The following is a 12,371-nucleotide window of genomic DNA, read 5'->3' as shown; positions in this document are numbered from 1 at the left end:
GAACAGCTCTCAACCAGTGACTGCAGAGTGGAGGAGGACTACCCTAGATCCCTACCCTCAGGTAGGGGCCTGCCTCCTGGAGTTCCCCAGAGGGACTGAGCCCCAGTTGCCCATGGGGCCATCAGCTTGTTGACAGTCCTTGCGCTGGCTTTCTGTCCTTTCAGTCTCTCTTCCCCCACTGCCCTAGGGTGCGTCCTGGGATCAGTTCCCAAACAAGCCATTTGCATTCAAATCTTTGTCTCAGGTCTGCTTCTTGGGGAACCCAACTTAGGAAGACTTACAACAGTGTTCCGCACATTTTGGCTGGAATGCTCCTTAGACTACTTTGGCACCTCCTGTAATTAGATGCTGGTGTGTTTCCAGAGGCAGGTGCTAGAGGCAAAGGGCAGGTGGATGAGGACTGTGTCCAGTGTGGTTAAACCCTGACTGTACTGCATCCCAGTTCTGTGTGGGCCTAGGGAAGGCAGGATACCTCTGGGCCTGTCTCCCTTTGTTAATGGGGATGGTAATGCTGATGCTGAAGGATGTTTATTAGAATTAAACGATGATGAAACTTCTGTAAAGCACCTGGCACATACCTGACATTTAACTTTCAGTTGTTTTCCTTCTACCTAATTTAGACTGTCAGTGTCGTAGAGTCTTGATGAAACTAGTTTTACTATTTGTGGCTAATGCTTTAGACTTTAGATGTTTGTACACGTGGGATCTTTAGTGTTTTAAGCTTATTCAGGATTCACTTTCCCTCATGTAGTAATTTTAAGGAAATGACCTTTCCTCCTGTCCTCAGGTTCTGTATCAATTTTTTCTTTTTCTTTTTTTTTTTTGTGTATATATATATATATTTGTTGTTGTTGAAGTATAGTCAGTTTACCATGTTGTGTCAGTTTCTGGTGTACAGCATAATGCTTCAATCTTACGTGAACATAAGTATATTTGTATTCATTGCATCAGTTTTCTAAAGTAAAAGAGCCATCTTGGAGCTGGGAGGAGCTGGCCCCCACCAGAGGGGCAGACAGGGTACTGAGTGGTCCTGTAGCTCTGGAATGAGTCTCTGTTATTCCACTGACCATCTCCTGGGACCCCTAGCTAGAGACACTCTGTTTTCTTAGATGTTCATTTTCAAATCACGCCTGATGCCCCGGCTGTGCTGATTGCTCTCTGATGACTTTCCAGTGGTTGGAAGTGTGCCAGGTGTGACCTGCGGGAAAACCTCTGGTTGAATTTGACTGACGGCTCTGTGCTGTGTGGAAAGTGGTTCTTTGACAGCTCCGGGGGCAACGGGCACGCGCTGGAACATTACAGAGACCTGGGCTACCCTCTAGCTGTGAAGCTGGGAACCATCACTCCTGACGGGGCAGGTAAGTGTGCCTTTACTGACTTGGGAGCTTTCAGAGGCTCCCTCTTAGATTCAGCCAGTGCCTTAATCTCTGGGGTTGGAGGGCGTAGGCTTTGGACTCAGCCCAGGTTTAAATCCTGATTCTGCCTCTTGTTAGCTGTGAAGTCTTGGGCGAGTTCTCAGATCCTTCTAAGCTTCAGATTATCTTGAGGATAATCATGGTGTCTCTCTCACAGGTTTATTAAGGGGCGTGAGCACGTAGCCCAGTGCACACAGCAGGGTCTTGATATAAGGTAGCTGTTCTTGTTAGTGTCTTTCTGTATATCTCTTGGCTGAGAGGACAGAAGCAGGAACCAAGACTTGTGATATGAATGTGCATGATCAAATCCACCATTAGAATAGTAGGAGGAAGCCCTAGAATTCATTATAAGAATTATTATCATTTTAGGAACAAATGGGGAAGGTGGGTTTTAAAGGATACTGTGTGTTCCGCGTCCCTGACATCAGCTGGCAGTGATGGTGTTCCAGTGCAGCAAAGGGTTAGAAGTGGTTCCTGCTTGTACTGTCAGCTTCACCACTGGTTTCCTTTATGCTCTCACACCATATGCTCTAAAATGTTAGCTTTTGGTTATGTTTGTACAGTAAATTCCTTCTATCATTTTGTGAGGGAAAAGGGAAATAATATCAGGGTTAATAATGAGAAACTTAAATACTGAGCAGTGGCCTTAAGAACCCATCATCTAAGCATCACTGAAACCATTTATGAAGCACAGACTTGGACCAACACCTAGGTCAGTCTTCTCCATCTGTCTAGGTTTTAGTCTCTTCTTGTTTACTTTAAGGTAAGATGATTTTTTAAGGAAAAATATTAAGACATGTGTCTTTTCTCTCCTTCTTTGTTATCTTTCCCTGACTGAATCAGCCTGCCTCAGAGAGAACTGGTAAGGGTGTTTTCACTAAATATGGTGCACTCCTGGTCAGCCACGCCCTTTTCATTGAACTGATTTCATTTCTCATTTGTTTTATAATTGAGGGCTGGCAGTTAGGTTGTGTCAAGATTCTTTTGATTCACCTTTTGGGTAATTTTCCTACTTCCAAAGGTTAGTGGACTTATTTTAACTCTTTAGAGAAAAGTAGCTTCAAGAATCTCAGGTGCTGGTGCCAAACATTTCCCTTCAAGTTAATAAACCTCTACACAAGCCAAGTCGAATTCTGAGCTTTCCAGGATCTGAAGAAGAAATCCAGGACATGCAGCTGGATCCAGGGTGCAACACAGGGTGCATGTTCTACATTGCTTTTGCCAATGTTTTATGCTTATAGCACGGTGCTTCCAGGTCATTGCTGTGTTGAATGCCTGCTTTATATGGTAATCGTCATTGTCCTTGTAGGATCTACTGAGAGAAGGGTTTGTAGTGTAGTCATTCTGTGGGGTACAATTGCAAGGAAAGGTTAATTTAGATGTTTCTATTTTCGGTGCTGTCTTATGTAGTATTTTTTTTCCTCTCATTGAATTTCTTTTTTTTTTTTTTTTTTTTTACTTTCTTATTTTATTTTTTTAAACACCTTTATTGTGGTATGACTCCTGTACAGTAAACTACACATAGTTCAAATGTACAATTTAATGAATTTTGATAGACGGGGAGTGATGGAAGTGTTAGTTATCTTGATTGTGGTAGTGGTTTCATTGGTGTATACATCTATCAAAATTCATCAAATTATGTAGTATTTTTTGATAAGGCTGGTTATTAGATCCGGTTCTCAGAACCTCCTGTCCAGGACTACAGTTACCTGTATAGGAGGCTTTGTTGTAAAATTTCAGGTGTTTGAAGTCAGGGCTATGTCTTACCCATCTTTGGATTCCATACAAAATCTTACACATAGTAGGCATGAATACTTTTGTTAAAGGAACCAACTGGTTTATAAGTATATAAGTAATTAGATTCTGTTTAAATGTATGCTAATAATAAAGGCAAGGATTAATTCTGCTCCCTATGCATCTTTAATTTTCTAGAAGCCTTTTTTTTTCTAGCGTGAAACTTATTTTCAAATTATGATTTAGAGTTAATCTAAAGTTTCTTACCTTTCAACTTGAGGAAGGAAAAGTTTTATATTTGCCCTTTGGGTATATGAAAAGCAGATGTTCAGTGTAACATATTTAGAAAACAGAGAGAAAAGTTTAGAGAAGTAAAAATCACTGGTACTACCACCTGCCCAGACAAATCACTTCTAACAATCAACATATTTCCTCTCAGTCTTTTTTCCTTTCTAAGACCTTGATCAGTTCTTATACAAATACACACACACATACCCCACATTTTTACAAAAAATTGAATCATGCGGTATAAAGTTTTATTCCTTATTTACTCAATTTAACACTGAATTATATTTTCCATATCATTAAATATTCTTAAGTATCCCATGATAATTCCATAAGTCATCTCACTATTCCCCTGTGAGTTTGTTACAATCTTGCTATTCTGATGAACATCTTTGTACTTATGCAAATCTTTGGGTGTTTGTGTAATGATTCTTTTTTAGGACACATTCCAATAAACATTTTGAGAGTTGAAACTTTAAAATTTTTAATTGCTGAGTTTCTCTTTTAAACAGCCATAGTAATTTACATTCACACCAGAAATGTATGAAAATATCCCTTTCGACAAATCTTTGACAACTCTGAGTATTCAGAAATTTAAAAAACCTTTGCTAATCTGTTATCTTGTTTTAATTTGCTTTATAGTGAGGCTGAACATTTTTCATAGTATTCTTGGCCGTTGGTAGTTCTTTTTGTGAATTTCTTTTTTTTAAAATATTTTTTTAAAGACTGATTTATTGATTTATTTAGTTTTTTTTTTTTCTAGGAAGTGGTAATTAGGTTTATTTACTTCTTTATTTTTAGAGAAGGTACTGAGGATTGAACCCAGGATCTTGTGTATGCTAAGCATATGCTCTACCACTTGAGCTAAGCTGTCCTCCCCACCTTTTTGTGAATTTCTTAGGCTGATTTTTCCAGTAGGTGTATGTGTAGGTGTTTTTCTTACTGGTTTTTAAAACTCCTTGGCTATTAAGAATATTAACCCATTATCTGCTATAGTTAGGTTTTCTTTCTTTTTTTTTTTTTTTGGTAGAAGAGGGAGAACTTTTAAGATTATTCTTATCATATAATTGAGAGTATTTGAATAAATACTCATTTTCAATCATAGAAAGCATTGAACATTGGTAAAAACAATGTAGAACATGCACCCTGTGTTGAGGATTCTTGAATTCATTTAGCCAAAAAGAAAAAGCTCACTTTTTGACAATAGATCAGGATTTGATTCTAGCTTATCATGTGCAGAGTTGGTTTTAACACCAGTGATTATTTTTAGTCTAATTTTCATTTTATATTAGTTTATGGGATACATCAATTCTATTTTCATTTCTTTGGAATCTGTTTAATAGATTGCTAGTTGTACTTTATTGTTTGTTTAAATGCCAAGTGAATTAATGAAAACATGCATAAAATTTCCTTAAATGTCTGATGATGAGACCTGTGGATGTTGAGGCCTCTCTATCTGGGGGTGGGGTGACCACCTCCTGACGAAGGTACCATTGCCGAGGGCCCAATTTCCTTACTCGCTATGAACTAGGCTCACTGAGGCTAATTCAACTCACAAGAGACAGAATCTCAAAGTCAGGGCATTCATTTTTTAGTTTATAAGGAGAACCACAACTGCTTGTTAAGTGGGATGTTTATGTCAACTTGACCAGTACATTCCTTCCCTGTGGGAGCCTGATTTATATTTAGAATGTTGCTTAGTGAACATGGAATCCAAGCAGGTTGTGAACTCAGATATTTAATGGTAATGTGATCTGATTATCCTGGTTTCTTTCTCCCTAATAAGAATATACCTGTTCAGTGAGAAACTAACTCATCTTGAGGTGTCAACCTAGAATTAGTTCTCCCAAGAAGCCTTGATCCCACAGGCTACGCCATTGTGCTTGCTGGGTGATAAAAGTGGGCCCCCTATCAGATTCCACTCTGGTTCCCCATGGGTACAGCAGCAAACAAACAAAGCAGCACATCACCCTACAAACAAACAAAACGCTTTCCTCTGTGGGAGGAGACATTCATTTGGCAACACAAGGATGATGTTCTTGGTGGGAAGCAAATGAAGAGAGTTGGAGGCAGAAGAGGGTGTTTTTTTTCTTCCATCATGGAAATTTGTTTGCCTGAGAAGAAGCCTTGGTGATTGCAGGAGAGTCTTCCAGAGATGCTCATGGCAGCTGTGAAGTCGACTATCCCAGTGGCCCCTGCACCAACTTAGCAGCATCTCAAGGTGGTTTTTCTTCTCTGGTCTTCCCCACCCTCAACTTGGCATCAGCCCAAAGATTTGGAGTCAAGGCCCTGCCTACTTCATTTTAGTTCTGACCTGGCTTGTGCCCCTCTTGTGTGCCTCCGTAGCACCTTGTGCTGCTCCATCGTGACACTTTTCACGAGATCCTGTAGCTGTGCTTACTGGGGGTCACCTCGGACAGCAGGGCCTGAGCACCATGTTTGTTGTACACTGTTACAGCTCTAGCATCTAGCACAGCCCCTCAAACGTAGTAGGTGCTCAGTAAATATTTGTAGAGTAAACAGATGGAGGAAGACAGACATACCAATAAAGTTTGCTTCTCTGATTCACCTTTTTTCTTTTTCTTTTTTAAAAATTTTATTGACATCTTTTTACTCTTACTTGTTTTCCTTTCCTGGCCACAGTCTAGGTTGTGTCAGGCCTGGGAGTTATACTGTCTAAGGTGATTGTACATACCTCTAAGTTCATTCATTTTGTGTTTGGTCTTTTAGACTAATTGCTGGAGTAGTCTCTTGTTTCTCTTTTTCCTGTCTGTGGCTGATGCTCTGTGGGCACACACAAAAAACTCGAGGAGAGATGCAGTTTAGGTAGATCACACTTACTCTGGAGAGAACCTTTCCTCATCCTTTCCTCTCTGGTTTATGACTTGGTGTTTAACCAAGAGTTCTGGTTTTCTCTCCATTTGAGCTGTGAGAACAGAGCAGTGAGGCTGGCTTCTCTGGTTTTGTTATTTTTTCTAAACACAGGAGCTTGTTGAGGTACATCTTTACCTCTCTCCTTCTGCTTTCCTGTGTGGGGATCTGAGGGAAGGGTCTGAACTCCTGCCATTTTCTAGGGGTTAGGAAGAAAGCCTGAAGTCAAATAAGTAAACCATAGCTAGCCAAAGAAGACGTCTGTTGAGGTCATTTATACCAAACCAGCATTCGTATAAGATTATTTGAAATAAGGAAGTTTAAACTTACGAGGAAAGGGATCCTGCTTATCTTACTTAATATTATATCCTCAGTATTTGTATATATTTGGTATTCAATAAATATTTGCTGAATACAGTGAATGAATGGGTGAATGAATGAGTGAGTGAGTGAGTCCCTGTGTATGAACAAGGATGACCAGTCATATACTAGCCGTACCTAATAGCATGCCATCATATAGAAACATTTTAATCTTTGGCAATTAATTATAAAACTTTTTTTCAATCAAAACATAATAAATTTGGAAAAAAATAGAAAAGCAAAAAAAAAACCTTCCCAGAGATAAGAAATTATTACCATTTTTATATAATTTCTGACAGATTCTCAGCTGTTGTCTGAGTCTTAGTCTCTATCTTTGTGCTGTAATTTTTTCTGTAGTTAATTTTGGAACTTAATACACACACTATTTTCTAACATGCTTATGACATCAGTGGGTTATTCATGCTCTAAACCTTTTCTTTTACCTTTTCCCTTCTGTGGATCTCTCTGTGCCCTCCATGGCTTAACTTGTCATTTAACTTGAAATGAAGCAATGACTAGTTTCCTTCTAAAGTGAATGTGGTTACTCATGAAACGCTGCTGGGCTATTCCTAGCAGGATCTTTCTGTGAACTTCCTAACTGTGTTCCTTGGCTCCAAATTTTTAAGTTCAAGTAGAAGTCGGGGAGGGTAATACTTGTCAGGCAATGCTTATGTGCTACAGTAGTTTCTGAGCTAAGACTTGACTTTGCTAAGCTGAAGTTGGAGGTAAAATGAGTTTCCCAGTGAAAAATGTGTAAGGATTTTCAGCTCCTGAGTCTACTTCAAATTTTTTTTCTATGACTACATGTCATTTATAAATTCTTCACGATTGCCAAGTTTAAGGATCACAGTTCAGTTTTAGATTTCTAGTGTGTTACTCACTAAACTGTTTTTGTCATTGGAGTAAGAAGTAACTATTATGTCTGACCAAATCATGTCATATTTTTGGAGCAGTTAATGACTGGAGATAGGAAATGTTAAATTTCTCACTGTGGCAGGAGCCTAGTGGCTTAAGAACAATAGAATTCTATGTGATTTTCACTTATTTCAAAATCCTAGACCAATGCCAATGGTGCATTTCTAGCAATCTTACTATTTTCTGTTGGGGCTCTGATAATTAGGGGCTTAATGTCTTGAGTCTTGAAAACTCTCTCATTAGTTAATAATTACCAGAATTAAATGCCAAAGGAGTGTCACTTTCACTTTTCAGCCAGTATTTCCTATCACTTGTCATAGATTAGAAATATTGTTGCTGTATTTAAGTTATTAGTTCAAATAATTTTTTTTTTTTTTTTTTTTTTTTTTTTTTTTTTTTAGTATTTAAACTTTTAAGAAATTTTTTCTTAAGTGGGCTGGGGATTTTCTTTTGTTTTTGCTTTGAGAGCACTAAGTTATATTTAAAGAAGAAAATAAATGAAGGCTACCATCCGCAAGTTAAAATAGGCCTCTAGGGGAGGAGGTATAGAAGAAAAAGCTATATAATGTTTAATCTATTAATAGTAGAAACATTGACTTTTTTGGGGTGGCGGTGAGACTCCACGTATCTGGGTTTGGGTTGGAGGGTCACCATAGTTCCTGTATGTTACTTTCTTTCTCCTCTTGGTGATGTTCCAAAGAGTAGGAAATTCCTTGAACAGTCTTTTACTGTTCTAAAGAATAATATCTTTATATCTATTTTCTGATTTTGTTTTTCAAATTTAGGAGCAAAGAAATTGCAGCTTTTCACTCCCTTCTTGTTAACAGCCTGGTGCTTCACTGAGTCTGTTGGTCTCCTGAGAGATCTAAGGAAATAGTCTGGTGCAAAGGAAAAAGGACTGGGCCAGGAGTCAGAATATCTAAGTTCTGGGCCGCATGTGCTGTTTGAGGCAAATGACTTTTCTAAGCCTTATTTTCTGATCTGCAAAATGGGCCTGAAAATGTTTCCCTCTGCCACACTGCACAGCTGTTTGAGGACAGAAGAGGCAGCAGTTCTGATAGCTGTCGAAAGCTCTAGGCAGGACTTCTCAGACTTTACTGTGCACACTCGGATCTTGTTAAAATGCAGATTCCCATTCAGTAGGTGTGGGGTGGGGCCCGAGATTGTGCATTTCTAACAGGCTCTCAGGGAATGCTGTTGCTTTGAATCCATGCCCCACACTTGGAGAAGAAGCCAGGAACGGTCTAAAGCATTATGTTGTCGGGTGGGCTGTGAGGACCCTGAGGAGGGAAGCCGCCCCCCTCGGTACCCAGCTTCCCAGCACCAGTGCGCCTTGAATGGGTTACCCACGAGGCCAACAGGCTGATCTGTCCGGCCGGGGGCGGGGGCGTGGCCTGGGGGCGGAGCCTCCGGAGTTTCCCCGTGGTGCTGGCGCATCACTGTTTCCTATGTGCTGCAGGCGGCATGTTTGGAAGCACTGCAGTCTTCACAGGTCCCTCACCAGCTCTGTGAGGTGTGGACACTGACAGAGAAGAGAGAGGGGGAGGGGGCAGGTAGAGATGGTAGGGCTGAGACTACAGAGGGTTCCACAGGCAGAATTTTGTTTTGTCCTGGACTTACTCCCCAGTGCCACCATTCAGCCACCCCGAGGCTGTGTGTTCTCTCTGTTCTTCACAGGTTCTCCCTCCGGGTGCAATAGGGGTCACCTCCTTCCTCACCCTTCCCTCTTCCTCAACTTACAGTGATGCTATTGGGGTTTGGGTTAGAACAATCAAATACTCGGCATTTATATTTGTCTGATTCTAAGTTGTTTTAACTTTATGCACTGTTTTCTTTTTCTTGTTTCAGAAAACCTTTTAAAAAATTACTTTCTGAACTATCAGAAGAATTGCTATATGAGTATATTTACAAATATACCCATTATATTTATTATCATCTGTCTTTTCCCCAGTTGAGACTCACAAGGGGGTTTTGTTTTGTTCATTTATATAGTCCAAGTGCGTGTAGGAGCTCAGTAAGTATGTGTTGAATATTGAATGAGTTGATTGAAGATCTCAGTGCTTATTTTCTCTTCACTCTCTAGATGTTTATTCTTTCCAAGAAGAGGAACCTGTTTTGGATCCTCATTTGGCCAAGCACTTAGCACATTTTGGAATTGATATGCTTCATATGCATGGGGTAAGCAGGTCTACTTTTGTCTCTTTTTCTGTCTTGCGGGGAAACTGATTTATACAATATATAATTTCTGTAGTGCAAATCTTCATTTTATAGGTTTTAATGTTGGCACTTACTTCTTGAATTTAATTATTGTTTTCTTTTGGTTATTGGCTAATTTTTTTTTTATGTTATAATAAAAATGGTACCTCATCAAGTACCATTTTGTTTTAGCTGGAGTTTACTTGCAAAATTTCTGTCTCCTTTGATGGATAGTTGCATGAATCACTCTTTGTTCACTAAAGGGAGCAGGTACAGGGAGAGGACCTTTAAAATGATCTATGACCAATATCACTTTAATTACTTTCAGGAAGGGAAGCAGGGCTTGGGGAGGAGGCTGGGGATAGGGGTGGAAAGAATAGGCCAACATGTTATTGTTGATAGAAACACTCTGCCTCATTTCATACTGTTTTCAGGCTGAGATTGTGACTAGGTGACGTTTGTCCCTATGAGGAGCTGATTTAAGTGTATGTGTTTTGGTTTAGCCCTTTTATCCCCGCCCAGGCCATCTCGCTCTCATTATGTATCTCTGACTTCCTTTTCTCACTCATATCACTTTTAAATTTATTTTCACAGCTCTTTATTTTTATTTTCTTTCGGGGGGTGGTAATTAGGTTTACTTATTTATTTTTAATGGAAGTACTGGGGATTGAACTGGGACCTCATGCATGTTAAGCAGGCGCTCTACCACTGAGCTATTACCCTCCCCTCCTCACCAAATTTTTTACTGTTCTTCTTTAACCTTCCTCCTATGCTGAGCTACTCCCAAGCCCCATTGTTTTATTCCACTTTCCTCTGCAACTGCCTTGCTTTTTTGTTTGCTGTGTTGCATTGTGTCTGCTCTTGAAATTATTCTACTTGCTTCTTTTTTGATTCCTATTTTTCTTTCTTTCTCCTATCTCCTTTCCTCTCAGCCTTTGTCTCTTCTATTTTTAAATCTTCTAATTTGGTTTTAAAAAATTATCAGAAGATATAAAATTCACGATTTTAACCATTTTAAAATGTACAGTTCTGTGGCATTAAGTACATCTGCCTTGTACAGCCTTCACCGTCTTAGTCTCTTTTCATGAAGTTACTTATTTCTCTGTTTAATTGGGGGGAAAAGGGCAGAAACATCAATTGCTGTTAGAAATAATTTTTGAGACATGATCTTAGAGCGATCATCATCGTTAAAGCTGTTTTTCCTCAATGATGTTGCCCCAGACAGAGAACGGGCTCCGGGACAACGACATCAAGCCGCGGGTCAGCGAGTGGGAAGTGATCCAGGAGACAGGGTCAAAGCTGAAGCCCATGTACGGCCCCGGCTACACGGGGCTCAAGAACCTGGGGAATAGCTGCTATCTGAGCTCTGTGATGCAGGCCATCTTCAGCATCCCGGAGTTCCAGAGAGCGTAAGTGTCTCCCGCAGAACGGGCGCAAAGCCTGCCTGGCGCCCCGCCCCGCCGCGTGCAGCCGGGCGAGTGCACGGGAAAGCCCTTCTTCTTTGGTGGCAGGACACCTCGCCGCACCGCCTGCGCTGTGACTTCTCGCCCTGCGCTGGGTGAGAACCCTTGCCGAGGGTTATGGGGATCCGCTGAGCTAGGGAGAATTCTGTAAACGGAAAAACATCAACAGGGCATTTGTCGTATTAATAATGGCTTCCATTTTTAGACCATCACCCTGTATGCCAAGAATATAATAATCATTAATCTTCACAGCAAACCTGCCAAATCTCTTCTATAGATGCACTAGGAGAGAGTCAGTGATCTGTTGGGTCAGTGTCGCCTTCCTGGTGAGTGGAGTTTCTTAAAGGATTTAGGCTTTTCAATTTTTTTTCCTTCTCAAAATGTGATTCCCAGATGGCGCTGGGCCTTTGACTATTGGATATGGATCTGTATGTAGTGAGACCAGTATGGAGATTGGGAGTGAGCATTCAGAAATTGTTGTAGCAGTTTGACATTGCTCTGTTTTATAAATGGCATTTCGTTTTTCCAGTACAGTTGAGCCTTGAACAACACAGGTTTAAACTACACTGGTTCACTTATATTTGGATTTTTTTCAATAAATATGTGCTACAGTACTACATGATCTGCGGTAGGTTGAAACCTCACGTATGGAGAAACCCTGAAGCCAAAGGGCTGACTGTAAAGTTAGGCGTGGAACTTCGACTGTGCGGAAGGTTAGTGCCCCTAAATCCCGTGTTGTTCAAGGCTCAGCTGTAATTCATTTTTTATTGTATTTTAGAAGGTATCATTTATATGAGTTGAAATCAACAAACGAGTTGGCCCTTCACCACAAGTTATTGGGAGGCACTGATTTAGGGTGCTTGCTAACTATGCGCATTTAGTTGCCTTCTTCCTCCTCCCTTCCCCTGGGTGGAGTGGCTGCCTCTGGCCGTTTTCTAATGTAGGCTGTGCTTGGGACAGGGAGCCGCAGAGACTGGCAGCTGCAGCTCATGGGCAGCTGCTGCCTAAATTTAGGAAATAATCTCTAATGTTTTCCAGAGCAGGTAGGTTTCCACCTTGGTTCAAGTATGGAAGAGGACACATGCGTGCTCGGACACACTGACAGGCAGACAGCAGGCTAGGAACAACAAAA

General features: G+C 40.5%; 1 protein-coding gene across 17 annotated transcripts in view; it reads left to right on the top strand.

Moving 5' to 3' along the window:
• Nucleotides 1–12,371, top strand: part of USP13 (ubiquitin specific peptidase 13) — a 128,693-nt gene that overhangs the window by 51,546 nt on the left and 64,776 nt on the right. For all 17 annotated transcript variants that reach the window (XM_074367386.1, XM_074367388.1, XM_074367457.1 and 14 more), the window contains 3 exons: nucleotides 1,174–1,358; nucleotides 9,664–9,758; nucleotides 10,998–11,185. In XM_074367386.1, the coding sequence (XP_074223487.1) occupies nucleotides 1,174–1,358; nucleotides 9,664–9,758; nucleotides 10,998–11,185 (468 nt within the window). The remainder of the gene's footprint in view (nucleotides 1–1,173; nucleotides 1,359–9,663; nucleotides 9,759–10,997; nucleotides 11,186–12,371) is intronic.

Source organism: Camelus bactrianus, chromosome 1 (genome assembly GCF_048773025.1).
Source record: "Camelus bactrianus isolate YW-2024 breed Bactrian camel chromosome 1, ASM4877302v1, whole genome shotgun sequence".
NCBI lineage: Eukaryota > Metazoa > Chordata > Mammalia > Artiodactyla > Camelidae > Camelus > Camelus bactrianus.
The sequence above is the reverse complement of the archived record's forward strand: the minus strand, read 5'-3'. Positions and strand labels throughout refer to the sequence as shown.